This window comes from Balaenoptera musculus, chromosome 3, assembly GCF_009873245.2.
Source record: "Balaenoptera musculus isolate JJ_BM4_2016_0621 chromosome 3, mBalMus1.pri.v3, whole genome shotgun sequence".
Taxonomy (NCBI): Eukaryota; Metazoa; Chordata; class Mammalia; order Artiodactyla; family Balaenopteridae; genus Balaenoptera; species Balaenoptera musculus.
In genome coordinates this window covers 171,016,058-171,035,329 of record NC_045787.1, presented here as the reverse complement: position 1 = coordinate 171,035,329, position 19,272 = coordinate 171,016,058, and the positions used below count along the sequence as shown (strand labels likewise).

Below are 19,272 nucleotides of genomic sequence, written 5' to 3'. Positions count from 1 at the left end.
CCTGAGGCTCCAGCACCCCCCAAAGTTCCCTGCTACCAGCAGATTGTCACTAATTATTTCCCAGAAGCACAAACACAGAGGTGCTGCACAGGACCCATGAGCCTGTTGGGGTGCCCTAACAATTTGGGAGGCCCCCAAGATCGAAGGGATCAGCTCCAAAATAGGAAAAGCATCCTGCTGCACTGAGGCCGCAGCGGACTCAGGGCTTCCCAGGCCCACGCTGATGTGGCCATCATAAATTGTGGGAAACCCAGGATTCCAGGGTGTCCCAGGACAGGGAGCACTGACCCTTAGAGGAGAGAAGCCAGCAGGTTGTTGATGTGGCCTGGGGGCACGGTTTGCAAAGGCCTGGGGTGTTTGGTGCAATCTCAGGTGTGAGGGGCAAAGGCCAGGCACAGTGGGCACTGTGGAAATCTTGTGGTATGATTATTGCTGTCAGCGATGTTGTCGGGACCATCGTGTCTCTGGGGTCTCTCTCTGCCACACCTCTTTGCCTCTGTTTCCCACCCCGCCGGCCTCCCCATCCCCCCACGCGCTCACACCCAGCCGTGCCCACCGGCTCCAGCGGCCAAGTGGCCAGGCGGGTGGCCGGGGGGGGTGATTAGGGAACTGGCTGGGGCTGAGGTCCCCGGGTGTGTGGGCGTGTAGGGACGGGGAGGACAGGCCAGGAGTCCAGAGCACACTGGGGCCACCCCAGCGACCACATGCAGACCACGACGCGCACGGATCCGCAGACGCGCTCCCCTTGGGTCACCGGCCAGTCCCCCAAACGCACGGCGACACCTCGAATTCACAGCCACCAGCCCGGCTCCCGGGTCGTGCCCCCGCCCCCCACCAGCTGCCGCCCACATCGCGCGCGACACTGCCCCGCGCCCCGCCCCGCCCCGCCCCGCCCCGCCCCGCCCGCAGCCCGCGGGACCTTTATAGGGCGCGCCGGCCGCGCGCTGGAAGTGGTGCCGCCGCCGCCCTCCCTGCCGCCCGCCCGCCTGCCCGCCCGCCGCCCGCGCGTCCGACGCGGGGGCCGCCGCCGTGTCTGCGTCCGCCATGCGTCCCGGGGCGCCGGGGCCACTGTGGCCGCTGCCCTGGGGGGCCCTGGCGTGGGCCGTGGGCTTCGTTGGCTCCGTGGGCTCGGGGGACCCCGCGCCCGGTGAGTGGGGCGGCCGGAAGGGGCGGGTGGGGCGGGCCACCCACGTGGGCCTGCCCGGAATGCGGGCCTGGGGGCGAGGTCGGGGGGCGCGGCGGCGGTGGCAGCTGGGGGCAGAGAGCGGTGACCCGTGGTGACCCGTGGCCGCTGCAGGTTGAATCTGGGAGGGCTTGAGACTCCCCTCCCCCAGCCCCAAAAGGCCCAAAGGAGGGTCACCAGGAGGTCAGGAGAGAAGATGTGACTCCTTCACAATTTATTTATCAAGAATCTAGTCACAAGAGCTGCTGACAGTTATTGGGCGCCTAGTGTCTGCCTCTTCCGTCCTGGAATCCACGCAACAGCCCAGTAGTGTGGGCACTCTTCTGCCCGGTTTCCAGGTGGGGAAACTGAGGCACAGGGTCACACAGCTTGTAAGTGGCAAAGCGGGTATTTGAACCTGGACCATCCGGGTCCCGATGCCCCAGAAAGGCAGGGCTGGGTGGCTGGACTCAGGACCTCCAGCTGGGGTCTCAGATTTTCCCTGGGTCTGGTTCAGGCAGACAGGTCATTGGAATCTCACACCTGCCACTTGCGGAGGTGCCGGGGAAGTCACATCCCCACTCCTGGCCTCAGTTTCCCCTTTTATACGGGGTGCCAATGTGCTGGGCTCCCAGAGCTGGTCCCTGAGGCGCTCAGCACAGAGCCTGGGAGCTCCATGGAATGGGGGCCGTGGCCACCCCCGCCCCCACTTAACGGTGCAGAAACCGAGGGCCATCTGCCCCCCACCCCACCCTGCAGCCCCACCCCAGCCCCGCAGTGAGGGGAGAGCCAAGCCCCCTCCCCGAAGGCCGCGTCCCCGGGGAGACAGTGAGCTCATGCGAGGGGAATGTTCCCGAGTTGGAGTGAGTAAGAGGCGGGCCAGGCGAGGGGGGGCTGCTGGGCGAGGGGGCTCCGCGTGCCCTCGGGCGCTGTCTAGACAGAGGGCAGAGGCGGGAGAGGCGGCTCCAGGGCCCACTGACCCTGACACGTCCAGCTCCGGGTGTTTGCCTGCTCGGGCAGGATGCCAGGCCCGGGCTAGGGGCCTGGACCCTGGGGGGAGAGGTTCCCAGGACGGGTTGGGGTGGGTGCTGCAGCAGTGTTGGGGCTGGAGCCCAGAGAGGAAGGGTCCCCAAAGAATCTGCAGCCAGGGTGGGGACACCTGTGCGGTTCTCTGCCCCTCCTTCCCAGGTCAGGGGCAGATTATCCCCTCCATAATTACTGAGCAACGACTGTATGCATCGCCATGGGCTGGCAGCTGGCTGGAAGGCCAAGGCCTGGGTGTGTGTGTGGGCACCGGAGGGCACCTCTGGCCACGTGGGAACTGGCCCGCTTGTCCGCAGGTGGTGTCTGCTGGCTCCAGCAGGGCCGAGAGGCCACCTGCAGCCTGGTGCTGAGGACGGACGTGAGCCAGGCTGAGTGCTGTGCGTCTGGTAACATCGACACCGCCTGGTCCAACTTCACGCACCCGGGGAACAAGATCAGCCTCCTGGGCTTCCTGGGCCTCGTCCACTGCCTCCCCTGCAAAGGTGAGACCCTGGGTGTTGGCCGCAGGCCAGGATCACTGTGGTCAGAGGCGGGACAGCCAGGAGTGAGCCCCCCGTCTTGGGGGCAGGCAGAAGCTTGAGGCTGCCGGCACAGGGATCCCAGGCTCAGAGAGGGGTTGTGGGCCTTCAGGCTCCCAGCTTAGGCTCCTGCAGGTGAGGATTCAGGAAGCTCCAAGGAGTCCCCAGTTTGGATTCCAGCCTCTAGGCCCTTGCTCACGAGGAGCCCTCTGCCAGGGTGGCCTTTCCCACCTGCACTGCACCTGGTGGATGTGCTCACACCTACCTCCTAGGAAGGTGGATTCTCCCTGACTGGCCAGTAGGGTTTGTGACCCCACACTCAGTGTTCCCAAACACTTATCTGCCCTTGACCCCGCAGATTCCAGGGTCTGGGGTTGGGCTTAGCTGTGGTTAAACAGCTGCATGTTTAACAAGCATGTGCCTCTGCACCATGCTCTGCGAAATGCTGCCTCCCCCATCAGACTAGGGGCTCTTTGAAGGCAGAATGAGTGAATGACTAAGTCAAGACATCGTCTCTGCCCTGGAGAAGGGGTTGGGGACCTTCCCAGCCCCCTGTGCAAGGCTGAACCTGCAAGGACCCAGAGGGCACAGGGGAGCATGACTTGAAGGAGGTGGGCTCTAGAGCCAGGGTGCTGGTGGATGATTAGGAGTTCGCCAGCTGGAGAAAGCATGGGGGAGAGCATCAGCAGAGACCGTGGCCTGGGATCAGACCCTGTTGGGTGGGGTCAGGACAGGGGCACAGGGAGGAGGCTGGAGCTGAGGGCTGCAGACCTGCAGGCCAAACTGAGGAGCCTGACTGGCCGCTGGGATGTGATTAATCCCAGATCAGCCTGGCTGGGTGGTCCTAGACTCAACTGCCATGTGCCCTGGCTCCCTCCAGAAGCCCCTCTGGCTTCTGGGAGGAGGACAGACTTCAAAAAGTGCCTGGCCTGGGCATGAGATGGTCCAGGACCCCCTCCCCCCCCAACCTTGTCTGGCCTTGGGGACAGGAAGTCAGCCCTGCCACTTCTGTTCTTGCTTGCGTGAAGCCACCCCGGGGAGCGTTTCCAGATGTGCGTGTGGGCGGGCAGCATGGGAGGCGCCTAGGTGCAGCCCACATGCCCTGGCAGGGGGACATGGGGGGCGCCAGCTAGTCTCTTAGGAGCATCCATCATTTTCTGCTCACCCTGTAAGGTGGGTTTCCCCATCAGCCCCACTTTACACACAGGGAAACTGAGGCTGAAACGTCAACTCGAGCTCAGAGACGGCCCTCCAGACCCACAAGCCACAGAGCTGGGGGGTCCATCGGGTCCAGCCTGGAGTTCTCACGCCGAAGTGCCCTGGCTGTCTCCAACTCACAGCTGTAACCGTTTGCCCCTTTTGTAAAATGACGACAAAACGGCACCACCTTGTGGGGGCAGATGGGAGGCTGCACTGGGCCTGGGAGGCCAGAAGCAGCCGTTAGCCGGGCCTGAGTGGGGGCGGGGATCTCAGCGAGAGACTTGTTCCCCTACCTGAGAAATGGGGCTGCGGGGGGCGGTAACCCCTGGTTCGGAGGGCTCGGGCTGTGGGAGGCCCCCTCCTCAGGAAATGAGCCTCAGACCAGGCCGACGCCCCGCCCTCCCTGACACCTCCTCCGGGGAGGTCCTGGCAGGCACGGGGAACAGACGCTGCCCGTCCTCCCCATACCCGCGCCTGGACGGGGTGGAGCCCCCCGCGCCCCACCCCCCCGCGGGCTGACGCAGCCGGTCCCCCGCCGGCCTTCCCAGAAACGCGCGTAAATCAGGGAACAGACGTCAGCCCGAGCGGGTGGCCCAGCTGCGGAGCGAGAGCTGGACCGGGGGCGGAAGCCCGTTCCTCCCGGACCCCCAGATTCCGGGCAGAGACCCCCCTCCCGCCCACACTGAGCCCCGCCCCCCGACAGAAGCCCGCCCCAGGAGCAGCGTCGAGTCCGGGTCCACCCGGGCCGTGGCTGAATCTCGCCCCTAACAGTTCCGCCCCCAGACCCCCAAATCAGTCCCCTCCCCCGTAGGCCCCGACTCCGGACCGCCCCTCACTCCGGCCCGGCCTCTATCCCTCGGAACAGGGGGCGAGGGCGCGGGGGGCTCTGAGGACCTCCGGCCTCGGCCACGCGCCCCAGCCCACACGTGTGTGTCCTCTGTCCACAGATTCGTGCGAGGGTGTGGAGTGCGGCCCAGGCAAGGCCTGCCGCATGCTGGGGGGCCGTCCGCGCTGCGAGTGCGCGCCCGACTGCTCGGGGCTTCCAGCGCGCCTTCAGGTCTGCGGCTCGGACGGCGCCACCTACCGCGATGAGTGCGAATTGCGCTCCGCGCGCTGCCGCGGCCACCCAGACCTGCGCGTCATGTACCGGGGCCGCTGCCGCAGTACGTAGGGGCGGGGCCTGAGGGAGGGGCGGGGCCACCGGGCCTGAGCATCCTGTAAGAGGCCGCTGCTGCAGCGCGTGGGGGCGGGGTCTTGGCAGGAAGGGGCGGTGTCTGCAATCCAGGGTGTCCTATTATGTCTTACGGATTTGGGCGTGGCTTGTGCTAGGCGGGGCTTAGATGGGAGCTCGTGGGCGGGGCCTAGTGAAGGGAGTCTATTGTGCCGCGAGAGTGTCACTGGATTAGGTCTTTTGTGAGGTCATGAATGAGAAAGAGTTGGGTGCAGGTTTGGAAAGGGGGGTTGTGGGGCTCATATGGGGTGAGAGATACGAGTGTGTGAGTCAGAGAAGCTTACTGGTGCAATCAAAGGGGGGAGGGATTGAGGGTGGATCTGGAGTGTGGGCGCGGTTCGTGGAAGGGGTGCGGCTTCTGGTGCAACAAGGGGGCCGCGTCTGAGGGTGGGACCCTGAGGGCGGACTCGCGGCGGGGGCGGGGCCCGTGGCCCAGGTTAGGAGGAGCGCCCCTGACCCTCCCCGACACCCGACCTGCAGAATCGTGCGCGCACGTTGTGTGCCTGCGGCCGCAGTCATGCGTGGTGGACCAGACCGGCAGCGCGCACTGCGTGGTGTGCCGCGCGGCGCCCTGCCCCGCGCCCTCCAGCCCCGGCCAGGAGCTCTGTGGCAACAACAACGTCACCTACATGTCCTCGTGCCACCTCCGCCAGGCTACCTGCTTCCTGGGCCGCTCCATCGGCGTGCGCCACCCGGGCAGTTGTGCAGGTGCGGCGAGGGGCGGGGAGCAGCGGCGGGGTCTAGCCCCCAGCCCCTCTCCGCGCCCGCATTTCTCTTTTGGTCCCTCCCGCTCTGCAGGCACCCCCGAGCCGTTAGATGCTGAGTCGGAGGAGGAGGAGGAGGAGGAGGAGGAGAACTTTGTGTGAGCCTGAGGGACCGGCCTGGGCCTGGCGTTCAAGGCTTCCCCGTTTTATTTATTGCCACAGCAGAGTCTAATTTATGTCCCACGGACACTCCTCAGAGCCTGGACCGGGACCATTTTGGGAGCCCTGTTGCCCCCCGACGATATCTTGGAAGGACTGGGGGAAGGAGGCCTGGGAGCAGGGCTGGTGGGTGGGGTGCCACCCCAGGCCTAGGTACCCTACTGCCGAGGAGGACCCCACGCTTCTGCTTCCTCGGGGATAACTCTATTAATTGTTGCTGCCACCGAGAGGGCTGGGGATTTCCTGCCAGCAATTAATGAAGAGGCACCCTGGCCTCTATTGATAGAACAGGGACCAGGGGGTGAGAGGGGATCCACGGCCTGGGTGTGTATAAATGAGTCTCAGAACATGCCCAGACCCCAGACAGGCCAAGGAAGCAACCAGTGTCCCCCACCAGCCCCAGGGTAACCAAGGGGCTTACCTTCCCTCTCCCTCCAGCTTCCAGTGTGTTCTGTGAAGGCCCCTGAGAAAAGCCCAGCTTGTCCCCAGGGACAGGGTGCCGTCTGGGCCTCTGGACACAGGACTTGGGCATGGAGAGGCCGTATCTGCCCAGAACAGGGCACCATGTCCAGTGGTGCCCAGTCCACTTAGGGTGGGACCTGCTGGGGTCCCTGCTCACCCACTGGCCCAGGATGGAGTATAGACACCAAGACCCACTGCACACCTGGCATCCTGGAGCCGTGTGTCTGAGGGGCACCCCAGTGCCTGCTGCCCCGTGCACAGGTGAGGTCCAGACCCGGGACCCTCTGTCCCCCGCATCCTGCCCTGGCCACGCCTCTAGGCCCAGTTCCCAGCTGAACCCTCCCTGCCTGCCAGCTGGGTTCCCTCCATCTTCCTGGGCTGTTGCTCTTTGTCACCTCCCTGTGCCTGTGTGTAGACTGGAGGTTCAGACCAGGGTGGGGGCCCAGCGGGGCAGGAGCCCAGCTCCCCGAGTTTGGAGCGAGGAGCACAGGGCAGTGGTGCTCGTCCGTGTCCTTCCCAGCCTCCAGGAAGTGCCTTACCTGTGACACCTGGAAAAGTGTCCTTGAGCAGTGGGTTCGCCCGAGCCCCCGACAAGGCAACCTCCCCCGCCCTGGGGTCCTGCCTCGCCTGCCAAAGAAATAAACACTGAAAAAGCCACTTTGGATGTCCAGGCCTTGGTTTGCCCACCACCTCTCTGAGCCTCTGTGCCTCCACTTTGGTAGGGGGTTACCAGCCTGGGTCCTGGGGTGCTGTGATGCTGGTGCATAGGGTGTTCTGGAAGCATCCAGAGCAGAGACACAGGTGTATGTCCTTGGGGCGGCCGCTGCCCGACTCGGGGCCTCAGTGTCCACCTTCAGGCAGTGGGCGGCAGCCGAGGTAGAACTGGGGCAGGTGGGGTGAGGGTGGGTGGGAGAGTCTTGGCCTTTATGGGGCAGGGGAGGGGAAGAGGGGGGTTAAGATGGCTTAGGGCAGCCCCAAGAGGCCACCTGGTTTAGGGTCCAGAAACGGATGCGTGGCCTGGAAGGGTTGGAGGTACCATAGTGACACTAACACGATTAGTAAAAGTACCAGCTGGGACTCGCCCAGCCTTGCCGCCAGCCGGGCACCGTTCGCTCAAAGCGCTTTTCAGAAGGTGAGCCAGGCCAACCTGAGACCCCACCCTGAGGGCCAGAGACCCTACCCTCTCCCGGCCTCGGTTTCCCCATCTGTGGGTGGGGTTGGCTGGAGGGCAGAGGAGTGGCGGTTCAGGTAGGGGCCAAGGCGGGGAGGCCGTCCCAAGCTCGGGCTGTGAGGTGGGGTGGGAAACTCCAGAGGGGTCAGCACGATGAGGGTGTGGGAGGGTGGAGAGGGGCCCAGGTCCTATGGCTCAAGGTCCCTCCGGGAGGGAGTGGTGGAACTGGACCCCCCGCCACGCTGAGGCCAAGGAGAAGCTCAAAGACGTGGGTGGGCCCTGGAGGCAGACCATCGTGTCTGGTGAGCCAGTTAACACTTTATTGTGTTATTTTGCCCTTTTTGTTCGGAACTGATGCCCCCCTACCCCACCTGCCACCCCACACACACCAGGCTTCCTGGGGTTTGGGGACCCATGGACCCTCTGCCCCAGCCATGGAATTTTCCAGGCCGGAGCTAACCTCATCTTGTGCAGTGGTTCAGGCAACTCCTGCAGGGCTCCCAGTGGTCCTGGGTGGGGGGCTGGGCTGGGGGCCGTGCGGGCCCCGACGAACCACGTCCCAGATCCAGGTCACGAAGGCGGACACCAGTGTGTACACGTCGGGGGTCTTGGGGTCACCACACCAGAGGCCAGAGAAGGAGACGAGGCCATGGGCCCGATTTCTGCAAACCAGGGGTCCCCCAGAGTCTGCCTGGAGGTGGAGGCAAAGGTGAGGCCAGGGGTCCCTCTCTGGGCCTCACTTTCCTTAAAGGAGCTCATACGGGTGAATCTGAGAAGGACCCTCCCTGCCTCAAAATCCTTCCATGGCTCCCTAGAGCTTTTACAGCAAAGACTAAGCTCCTCACCTCAGCCTTTAAGGCCTGGAGGATCCAGCCCCCACCCACCTGTCTGCCCTCCTCTCCCCCGACTCACTTGGTTCCAGCCATGCCAGCCTGCCTTGCTCTTCCTGAAGCAAACCAAGCTCCAACCTCTAGGCTTTTGCATATTCTTGAGACCCGTTACTGCCCCCTGCTGGACACTGCTTGTATAAATACACAAGTCTAACCTTGTGCAGTGCACTACTTGCGCAGCTGTACACAGCAGCCCTGTGACTGGTCTCTCTGCCTGGCATGCCTCCCCTCAGATCTTCTCAAGGCCCCTCCAACTCTCAAAAGTACTTTCCTCAGAGAGACCTCCCGGAATACTCACCCTAAAACTCCTGCTTCCTCCTCTCCCCTCACCTCCCCAGACCTATCACCCTGATTGTCACCTGGAATCAGCTCTGACCCTAAGAAGTAGGTCCTATTTGTGTGACAGTTTTACAGATGGAGAAAGTGAGGTCCCGAGAAGTGAGGTGACTTTTCCAAGACCACACATCTGGGAAGTGGCTCAGTCTGGACGTGGACCCAGGCAGTTGGGCTCCAGAATCTGAACCACTGCACTCTCATGGCTGGAACAAAAGACACCGCCCCCCCCCCCCGCCACACACACCTGGGCTGAGTTTCTTCCTTGGCACCGGGGCCAAATTTGCCATTAATCCATACAAGGGCTTAGGAGCAGGAGCTTCTTCCTTGAGATCTGGACCCTGCTTTTTTTTTTGACACTGCTTTTAAAGACACAAATCTGTAGCTCTTTGTGCAGTGCGCAACCTGCACAGCCATACATGGCAGCCCTGTGACCCTGGGCAACTCCGTGCCCTTCTAGGGCCTTAGGCGAGGCCCATCTGGGCAAAGGTGAGCTGGGACTTAGTTCCCAAGGCTCTGCCCGGCTCTGACCCTCTCTATGGGCCTCAGTTTCCCCATGTGGTAAGCAGGCAGGACAGAGACTGAGTGTCTCACCAAGCAGAAGCCACGTCGCTGGCGGTCCCCACTGCGGGTGCAGAGCATGGCAGGGCTCAGCAGCCCCCTCCAGGAGCTGTTGCAGACGTCCAGGCCCAGCACGCGGACCTCAGCCTCCATCAACACAGGCGGCAGCTCCCCGAAGTTGGACACGGACCCCCAGCCGGCCACCTTGCACCGTGCCCCGGCCCTGGGTGGCCTCCGTGGCAGCCCCAGCAGCCGCACTGCAGGACCCAGGATGGCAGAGCTGTTCAGCTGCAAGGGGAGCACTGAGGTTAGGCCCCCCCACCGCAGCCACCCACCACTGCTCCTGCCTGTTTACCTTTCTGAGTTTCTTCTTGGCCTCATGGAGAGAAGTCAGTGGCAGCCGTCATTAGGCTGTCAGAAGGCCCTGCCGTTTTCACCACCACGCGCCACCACCCATCAGGCCTCAACAGCCTCAGACCAGGACTCTGGTCTTCCCCAGCCTCCAGGCCTCCAGTCTCACCTCCTCAGCTGCCCAAAGGGTCTTTCGAACGAGCCTCTCCTTCCCTGCTCTGAGCACTGGTGCTCACAGGATCCCAACAGCTGATTTTAAACAAATCAGGCCATCGTGGGGGGTCGGGGACCCGCGTCTGGTCCTCGTCCCCCACACAGCGTCTCACCTGCAGCAGACAGATGTCACTGGTGTGGGTGGTCGGACAGTAGTCGGGGTGCATGAAGATAGCCGAGATGCTGAACACCTGCTGCGTGGCCTCTGCGGTGTGCAGGTCGTGGGCCCCTAGCACCACCAGGCCCGTTCGGGGGTCTCTGCGGGTTGGGGAGGGCGGTTGTGAGCGAGGCTGGGGTGAGGGCCGCCCGGCACGGGGCTGGGTCTCTCCCCACCTGCCAAGCAAATCCATGTCATCCTCACGCCAGCCCGTGATAATAAGCGTCACGTTTATTACCGTTCCACCTCAATTATGGTATTAGCTCCAATCGCAGCAATATTAATTTAATTTAATTTTTTTTTTTGGCCACGCCGCGTGACCTGCAGGATCCTAGTTCCCCGACCAGGGATTGAACTCGCTCCCCCTGCAGAGAGATCATGAAGTCCTAACGACTGGACCGCCAGGGAATTCCCGCTGCTGTACTTTTTTTAAAAAATTTATTTTTTTAATTTATTTATTTTTGGCTGCATTGGGTCTTCGTTGCTGCGCTTGGGCTTTCTCTAGTTTCGGCAAGCAGGGGCTACACTTCGTTGCGGTGCCCGCGGGCTTCTCATTGCGGTGGCTTCTCTTGTTGCGGAGCACGGGCTCTAGGCACGCGGGCTCAGTAATTGTGGCTCGTGGGCTCTAGAGCGCAGGCTCAGTTGTGGCTCACGGGCCCAGCTGCTCCGCGGCATGTGGGATCTTCCCGGACCAGGGCTTGAACCCGTGTCCCCTGCATTGGTGGGCAGATTCTTAACCACTGCACCACCAGGGAAGCCCCTGCAATACTAATTTTAATACTTATTATAAAAATATACTTAGAATGAATATAATACTCATTATATATTTATTCTAATTCCCACCTCGATTATGGTATTGCCTCCAATAATTTCAGTATGAATGTTAGTAATCGTTATAACAATATACTCAGGACAAACATAACGGTTATAACATCGGCTTATGGTCACAGCTGCTGCTCCTTCCCTACTTCTCCTGCCGCCCCCCCTTCCCTGGTAAACTCCCCCAGCTGAGAGGCCTGTCTGCACGAGCCCTCGCCCCGCCCACACAACGGCACCCCCTCATCCTGGCTCACCTGTCGCTGAAGCAGTGGGCGGCCGACACAACCCAGCGGGTCCGCAGCAGGAAGCCCCCACAGTGGTGCTGGCCCTGGAAACGCACGGACGCCATGTAGGGCCGGGAGTGGGGGGTCACCTTGTGGCCCCCGATGATGCGGGACGCCCAGGAGCCTGCAGGCAGGGTGGGCAGCGGGTCAGGGAGGGGGCAGGATGGGGTAGGTAGGGGTCAGGCTGGGCGGGGAAAGAGGGCAGAGATAGACAGAGAGACACAGAGATGCCCAGAGAAGGCTGTGGAGTTTGCCGGGAGAGGGGCCGGGTGCACTAAAACCTGGGCCCGGGCCTGGCCGAGACCCCAGCTGGGCCTCCTGCCCGCCTCCCAGCTGAGGCCCGAGAGGAACAGCCATGCAGGGGGCTGAGTAACTGACCACGTGGCACTACCTGGAGCTTCCTGGGTGGGGCCCCTGTATGGGGCTCTGATGGGCTTGATTGGGCTACTCGGGGGTCCTCACCTGGGGGCCTCATGGGCAGCATCAGGATGGCGGTCACGGTCAGCAGCAGGCAGTCCCAGCTGCTCTCCCCGGGCCTCATGGTTGCTGCAGGTCGGCCTCTCCCTGGAGAGCTCTGCGGGCCGTGGTCCACCCACCGCCCAGCGGCCCAGAAATGGGGAACTGGGCTGTGGCCTGTGGTCAGAGGCCCCGCCAGCCCCAGTTCTGAGCCAGTGCTTCGGAAAGCCTGATGATTCTCCTGCATCGGGGCTGTTGATGATAATCATAATGGCATGGGAAGCCAGGAGCCAGGGCAGTGGAGTGGGCACGGGGGCTCTGGGGAGCTCCTGGCTCTGCCAAGACATGTGACCCCAGAGGTCCCTTATGCGTGCCATGCCCCGGTTTACCCAGCATCTCCCAGGTACGCAGTCGGCAGCACGGCAGCCCTCGCTGCCCCTCGGGGCCGGGGACCAGCTCTCCAGCTGAAGGGGGTCCGGGCCCAGCCCTGCCCGTCACTGCCTCAAACCTCAGTTTCCCCATCTGCAACCCCAGTCTCCGGAAAGCCTTGTGACTGCTGCTGCCTTTGTTACATGTATTGAGGTATTGAGTGCCTACGGTATTACCAGCCTCCGGTAAGTGCTGGAGATGGAGCGCGATGTGACAAAGGCACCCACCCTCACGGTGCTGGCGTTTCTCAGGGTTGGGGGTATAGATGAGGTGATCTGGGTTCGTGGCTGAAGCACAGGCTCTGGTGCCCAGAGAACGGCGAGCTCGTCAGGTCAGTTCAGGGCCTTGAAGGCAGAGGCTTCTCCTGTGGGTGCCGGGGAGCCACGGAGGCATCAGAGCAGGGAAGGGGCAGCAGGGCCTTGGTGAGGGGCCACACACAGGGGACACACAGGTCAGAGGCCCTGTGCTGCCTTGCGGAGGCTTTGCTGAGACCCCGCACCCGCCCGCCATCAGTCACTAAGGCGGAGACGCAGAGGGACATCTGGGAGGCAGGGGACCCCGCACAGCATGGAGGAGAGCGACTGGGGCTGGGGGTAGCCCTGCGCAGAGAGGGGGCCAGTGTCATGGGAGGGGGAACGGAGGTTCAGTGGCCGCTGCTCACGGTAGGCTCACCCCGCACACGCCTCGGAGGCACAGAGAGCCCCTCGCCAGAACGCAGTGCCCAGCCCGGAGGACCAGGGTGGCCTCCATCAGTGCCGGGCGGGGGGAGGGTGGTCCTCCCAGCCCATCACTCAGCATTGCGACAAGGGTGTGAGGGCGTGGGGTGGACGGAGAGGGTGAGGTGGAGCTGGAGGTGGGAGAGACCCAGTGGCAGAGACACGGAAGAGAGACAGAGACAGAGAGATAGACACAGAGACAGAGGGAGACAGAGAGATAGAGGCAGGACAGGACTCCAACATGGGTCTCATGGAGCTAAATCCAGGCCTGGGCAGGGCTGGTCCTTCCGGAGGCTCCAGGGGAGCAGCGGTTCCCGCCTTTTCCAGCTTCTAGAGGCGCCGCATCCCTGGCTCGCGGCCCCTCCTGCATCCTCACAGCCAGCAGCGCAGCATCTCCCGTCTCTCTCTGCCTCTGACCCTCCCGCCTCCCGCTGGGCCCCCGGGAATCCAGTCATCCCCATCTCTCTTAACCCAATCCCACCTGCGAAGTCCCTTCTGCCCCATCAGGTGACATGCCTACAGGTCCCAGGACCAGGACGGGGAGGGTTGTGGGGCCGTATTTAGCCAACCTCAGTCCCCTGTGTTAATTAGTTTGCTGTGTTGTTATCACACCCATTTCACAGACAAGGAAACTGAGGCACAGCCTTGAAAGCGGCCGGGTGGGGGTAGAACCAGCTGGTTTGGAAGGAAGCGGCCATGCTGGCATGCAGACTCCTAGATCTCAGCCCGGCGAGGCCCACTGATCAGGTAAGAGAACGTCATTCTAAGCCACTAAGTTTGCAGTGATGTATTACTGCAGCTGCAGGAAACCATCAGGCCCTGAACATGGAGGAAAGTGGGAAACGTCCATGCGAAAGTCGTTTCCGGGGTCTCGGCCAGAGCTGGACCCCGCATTTCCCTCAGAAGTCAATGCAGGCGGTAGCAGATGATTCTTTGGGAGACTTTGGTGGCTCCTGTCCACTCTGGCTCCCTGGGGCTGTCCTGTCTCGTCTGCGCCCCAAGGCCTCAGTCACTTCCCCCAGCCACACGCCCCTGGGGGTTGGTATTACCCGAAGCTGCAGATGTGTGGAACTCATGCAGTCCTAGAGCAAACCAAGGCTGTCGGTACTGTTTCTGTCCCCATATTACTCATGGGGAAACAGAGGCACAGAAAGTTTAAGTACCTTGACTAAGGCTGCACAGCGAGGGAGAAATGGGGCCTGGGTTGCAGCCTCAGGCCAGCTCCTGTTGCCTCTGCCGGGGGCCGATTCTTCCCACAGCCTGTTGCATTTCCTTCTTGTCTGGTGAGCAGTTGTGAAACCTTGCCTGTTGCATTTCCTTCTTGTCTGGTGAGCAGTTGTGAAACCAGCAACTGTCCTTCATGGACCCAAATTACCAAGTGCTGAGGAACGGACTGTGTGGAGCTCAGTGTTTCCACTTCCAAACTGAAGCCCAGAGAGGGGAGCTTGGCTGGTCTGGGGCTGCACAGCAGATGGTCTTGAACCCAGAACTCTGGGACTGTCATCCTTGAAGGGTCTTTCTATGGAGGATTTGGGTGGCTTTCCAAGTCAGAGCAACTCAACAATAATAATGCTGCTGCTGCTGATGATGATAATAATAGCTCCCTTTACTGAACTCTTACTTTTGTTATTGATTTGTTGGAGCTCTTTACATATTGAGGAGATTAGCTCACAGTTCCTGAGCATCTGAGTGGGGTATGCATGCAGTCGGTGTTCATCACCCAGCCCTGAGTGGGGCATGCAGTCGGCGCTCAGTAAGTGCACAGCCTTTTCCCTAGCCCAAAGCAGCAGCAGAGGTTCAAGAAGTCAGGAGAGGTATGGGGCTTGGTCAGGAGCCCCTGAGAATTTGAGCAAGGCTCAAAATCTTCCCAGGAAACCCCCCAGACTCAGTGTTGGAGCCCAGGGACCCCCCCCCACTTGGCCCCTGTGTGCCTCAGTTTCCTCATCTGTGAATAGGGTTGGTCCTTGGAATGGGGCACAGGCCCGGCAGGTGTCAGCTGGTGACGCTTTCCCTTACACCCCCCACTTTACTTTTTAACCTCGTTAACTCACATTCCAAGGAAATCACTTCTTCTTTCTTTCTTTCTTTCTTTTATTTTTTATTTTTTATTATTTTTTGGCTGCGCTGCACAGCATGCGTGATCTTAGTTCCCCGACCAGGTATCAAACCTGTGCCCCCTGCAATGGAAGCACAGAGTCTTAACCACTGGACCGCCAGGGAAGTCCCAGCTTCTTATTTCTTGAGTGGACGGCACTGCCTTAAGAGTAAACAGTCTGGGACTTCCCTGGTGGCATAGTGGTTAAGAATCCGCCTGCCATACGTATAACTGATTCACTTTGTTATACAGCAGAAAGTAACACAACATTGTAAAGCAATTATACTCCAATAAAGATGTTAAAAAAAAAAAAAAAGAATCCACCTGCCAATGCAGGGAACACGGGTTTGATCCCTGGTGCAAGAAGATCCCACATGCCGCGGAGCAACTAAGCCCGTGCGCCACAACTACTGAGCCTGCGTGCCTAGAGCCCGTGCTCTGCAACAAGAGAGGCCATCGCGATGGGAAACCCATGCACTGCAACAAAGAGTACCCCCGCTCGCCACAACTAGAGAAAGCTCACATGCAGCAGCGAAGACCCAATGCAGCCAAAAATTAAAAAAAAAACAAAAAACAAACCAAAAAAAACAAAAAACAAAAAACAAAGGAAGCAAATAAATCTCTAAAAAAAAAAAAAAAAAAGAATAAACAGCCCAATCCAACAGCATCCTGCATCCCAGCCAGGTTCCCTCTGGATGTCAGCCCTGGCCAGTGTGGGGTGGTGACAGACACCACTGCCCTTCACAGACTTTCTCCTGGACCCGCATCCAAAGGCCTGGCAGAGAATGGAGGAAGAGACAAGTAGGTGTGAGTGGCTGGCACGTGGGGGCCCTGAGCAAGCCCATTCCACGGATGGGTGAACTGAGGTGGCGGGCAGAGTGTCACCACTGCTGTCCACCTCGTCTGTCCTTGCAGCCTCCAGGATTTCCGCAGGGGGAGGATGGGTGTGGGGAATGTGGCTTGGCCACTGTTGTCTGGGCCTCGGTCTCCTCCTCTGGGAAACAGGTGACCCCAGAGCATCTCTGAGGGTGTGGCGAGAGCTCAGCGTGGGGCTGGGTGCCCTGGGCGCCCCTTGTCTGCAAACTGGACGCCAGTGCCACCCTTCCTGCGGGGAACGTCAAAGGAGATGGAGGGAGGTATGCAGCCCTTCATTCCATGAGTGTTTATTGAGTGCCTGCTGTCTGCGGGCACTGCATGCGTGCGGGGTGGGGCAGGGGACACAGCAGCAGGAGGACACAGACCACTGCCCTGGCGGAGAGACAGTGAGTTGACATCGTCTGCAGCAGAATGAAGTGGGGAAAGAGTGACCGGAGTCGGCAAGAAGCATAGGGAGGGGGTAGGATTTTAGGGCAAGAAGGAAACCCAGGAACCCTGGGAGAGTGAGGAGGGGAATCCAGGAGGAGCGCCCAGCGGGTGGGTGCGGAGAAGGTGTCTGGACTGCCCAGCGGGGTGTGCGGCAGGGGCAGGGGAAGGAAGGGTGCTTCCAGTGTTCACCTGGGCCTCGAGAGCCAGACTGCAGAGCACTGGGGAGCCATAGAAGGTGCTTGAGCAGGGCAGGTGGGGGTGGATCCTCTGGTGAGAGTGGAGAGGAGAGAGGAGGTGGGGAGATGGGGAGGCTGTAGTTGAGCTGGGGTGGGGGACACAAGGCCTGAGCTAGAGTCAGGGCTGGGAGAGGTGAGGGGGTTTCCGACTCAGGGACAGGGGAGGAGTGGGCTCTTGGGGCCCACACAGAGTTCAGTGTCAGACCCCCCTGGAGTCCAAGCGCCCAGACGATGTCCGGGAGCAGCCGGAGCTGCTGTAAATAAAGGTTTTTTTTTTTTTTTTAAATAAATTTTATTTATTTGTTTTATATTTACTTTTTAAAAATTTATTTATTTATTTATTTATTTTAGTTGTGTTGGGTCTTCGTTTCTGTGCAAGGGCTTTCTCTAGTTGTGGCAAGCGGGGGCCACTCTTCATCGCGGTGCGCGGGTCTCTCACCATCGCGGCCTCTCTTGTTGTGGAGCACAGGCTCCAGACGCGCAGGCTCAGCAGTTGTGGCTCACGGGCCCACTTGCTCCGCGTCATGTGGGATCTTCCCAGACCAGGGCTCGAGCCCGCGTCCCCTGCACTGGCAGGCAGACTCTCAACCACTGCGCCACCAGGGAAGCCCCAATATATTTACTTTTTAAAAAAAAATATTTTTATTTATTAATTTGGTTGCACCGGGTCTTATTTATTTATTTTTATATTTATTTTTGGCTGTGTCGGGTCTTCGTTTCTGTGCGAGGGCCTTCTCCAGTTGCGGCAAGCGGGGGCCACTCTTAATCGCGGTGCGCGGGCCCCTTCACTATCGCGGCCTCTCCTGTTGCGGAGCACAGGCTCCAGACGCGCAGGCTCAGTAGCTGTGGCTCACGGGCCCAGTTGCTCCGCGGCATGTGGGATCCTCCCAGACCAGGGCTCGAACCCGTGTCCCCTGCATTAGCAAGCAGATTCTCAACCACTGCGCCACGAGGGAAGCCCTTACATTTACTTTTGACTGCGTTGGGTCTTCGTTGCTGCGCGCGGGCTTTCTCTAGTTGCAGTGAGCAGGGGCTACTCTTCGTTGCGGTGCGCGGTCTTCTCATTGCGGTGGCTTCTCTTGTTGCAGAGCACGGGCTCTAGGCACGCGGGTTTCAGTGGTTGCAGCACGCGGGCTCAGTAGTTGTGGCTCGCGGGCTCTAGAGCGCAGGCTCAGTAGCTGTGGTGCACAGGCTTAGTTGCTCCGCGGCATGTGGGATCTTCCTGCACCAGGGATCGAACCGGTGTCTCCTACATTGGCAGGCGGATTCTTAACCACTGCGCCACCAGGGAAGTCCCTATAACTAAAGTTTTATTGCACATGGCCACACGATGTGGCCACCTTCTGCCTCTGGCCGCTTTTGCGCTGCAATGGCAGAGCTGAGTCCTTGCCACAGAGAGCGGCCGGCCCGCGATGTTGAAAATATTTACTATCTGGCCCTTTACAGAAAAAGTTTGCCAACCCCTGAGCGAGTGTGTGCTGGGCCCTGTTTCAAGTCCTTCGTGTATGTTCGCTCCATCAACCCTTCCAGCAGCCCTAGGAGGTAGGGAAGTGAGGCTCAGAGAGGTTAAGAAACAGACCCAGCGTCACACAGCACCTACAGAGCTGAGCTGGAACTGGAACCCAGGCCCCCTGATGCTTCTGAGTCTTTTTCTTTGTTCTGTTTGCTAATTTATCTCATCGTTTTCCTGCTAAATGGGTACATGTTCATTGTAAAAGGAGGGTGCAAAGGCCTGTGAGAGGAAAGGCAGACACGCCCTCCCCCCAGTCTGGGGTGCATCGTGCCCCATCTTTCTCCAGAGCTCATCCAAGCCTCTTTCCCTTTACACACCCATTTACTGAGCACCAGCTGAGCAGAACAGTTTTACAAGAACCCTAAGGGCTTTGGAAGAACCTCCCTCTCTGCACCCACCCCCCCTTGGAGTAAGCGTGTTTGGGACCCGGCGGCTAGTGTCCTTCTAAGAACACATTGGTGGGGACAGATCCTGCCTCCCTCCTGCTCTGTGGGGTCTGCACAGATGAAGGATCCAAGATGGACTACAGGGAATCGAGGGGACGGCAGGCGAGCGAGTCGGCTCTTTCTGCTGCCTGCACCTGCTCCCCACCCTGGGGAGCCCCCCCTCTAGCCCAGGCTGGGCCTCACCCTGAACTCCAACCTGGGCATCCAGCTGCCCGGCCAAGGCCCCCTTGTCATCTCCCAGGCCCCGTTCATGTCTGCATGTCCTTCTAGGAGCTCAGGCTGGAGAGGGGAACCCCGATGCCTGTCATCCCTCATCCCACCCCGTAGCAATCCTGCATCCTCCCCCTTCAAGATCCATGCAGAATCCACCTGGTTCTCACCCTGGTCCAGCCTCTGCCATGTCCCTGGGGGCCCCAGTTCAGCCTTTTCTGGCCCCCAAGCCCCCCCCCGGCCCCCTTAGCCCCTTTTCATCCACTCCCCACCTGGCAGTCCGAGCGGCCTTCACAAACATAAACCGGGGTGACCCCTCTCCTGCTCTAAACTCTGCTGTGGCTCCCCAGTGCCCTCAAGACAAAGTCTAAGTTCTCCCTGCCCCCTCTACGGACCCCTCTCACTCTGAGCACGCAGGCCTGTTTGCCCCGTGGGAGCAGATTCAATTCCTTAGCCCTCATCCAACTGTAGGGCCAACCCCAGAGCCCAGCCAGTGCTCAGAAGACCAGCAATTGCTCTGTTATGGTTATTTCTCCTCAAACGGGCC

General features: G+C 60.6%; 2 protein-coding genes across 3 annotated transcripts; one reads left to right on the top strand and one right to left on the bottom strand.

The window, feature by feature from the left end:
- The first annotated feature begins 963 nt into the window (after positions 1-963).
- FSTL3 (follistatin like 3) lies at positions 964-7,197 on the top strand. 2 transcript variants are annotated; one of them, XM_036847508.1, is made up of 6 exons: positions 964-1,147; positions 2,503-2,688; positions 3,932-4,066; positions 4,872-5,087; positions 5,636-5,863; positions 5,954-7,197. In XM_036847508.1, the coding sequence occupies exons 1-6, from the start codon at positions 1,045-1,047 to the stop codon at positions 6,019-6,021; spliced, it is 936 nt and encodes a 311-aa protein (XP_036703403.1). In that variant the 5' UTR covers positions 964-1,044; the 3' UTR covers positions 6,022-7,197. The 2 variants fall into 2 exon arrangements, with proteins under 2 accessions (XP_036703403.1, XP_036703404.1); XM_036847509.1 differs by lacking the exon at positions 3,932-4,066 and having other exon boundaries at positions 968-1,147.
- A 772-nt stretch (positions 7,198-7,969) lies between these two features.
- On the bottom strand, positions 7,970-12,183 carry PRSS57 (serine protease 57). The gene is made up of 5 exons (XM_036847513.1): positions 11,782-12,183; positions 11,290-11,443; positions 10,173-10,317; positions 9,529-9,783; positions 7,970-8,402 (listed from the first exon to the last, which is right to left on the bottom strand). Exons 1-5 carry the CDS (start codon positions 12,020-12,022, stop codon positions 8,190-8,192), a joined length of 1,008 nt encoding a protein of 335 aa, XP_036703408.1. The 5' UTR covers positions 12,023-12,183; the 3' UTR covers positions 7,970-8,189.
- Between the last annotated feature and the right edge of the window lie 7,089 nt (positions 12,184-19,272).

What these genes read in the sequence shown, in the direction of transcription:
- FSTL3 (XM_036847508.1), top strand. Translation starts at nt 1,045, where the DNA reads ATGCGTCCCGGGGCGCCGGGGCCACTGTGGCCGCTGCCCTGGGGGGCC. An exon ending in CTCGGGGGACCCCGCGCCCG is followed by an intron (nt 1,148 to 2,502) that starts GTGAGTGGGGCG and finishes GCTTGTCCGCAG; the next exon opens with GTGGTGTCTGCTGGCTCCAG. An exon ending in CCACTGCCTCCCCTGCAAAG is followed by an intron (nt 2,689 to 3,931) that starts GTGAGACCCTGG and finishes CTTTACACACAG; the next exon opens with GGAAACTGAGGCTGAAACGT.
- PRSS57 (XM_036847513.1), bottom strand. Translation starts at nt 12,022, where the DNA reads ATGCAGGAGAATCATCAGGCTTTCCGAAGCACTGGCTCAGAACTGGGG. An exon ending in GCTGCCCATGAGGCCCCCAG is followed by an intron (nt 11,444 to 11,781) that starts GTGAGGACCCCC and finishes CCCTGCCTGCAG; the next exon opens with GCTCCTGGGCGTCCCGCATC. An exon ending in GCCCACTGCTTCAGCGACAG is followed by an intron (nt 10,318 to 11,289) that starts GTGAGCCAGGAT and finishes CCCAACCCGCAG; the next exon opens with AGACCCCCGAACGGGCCTGG.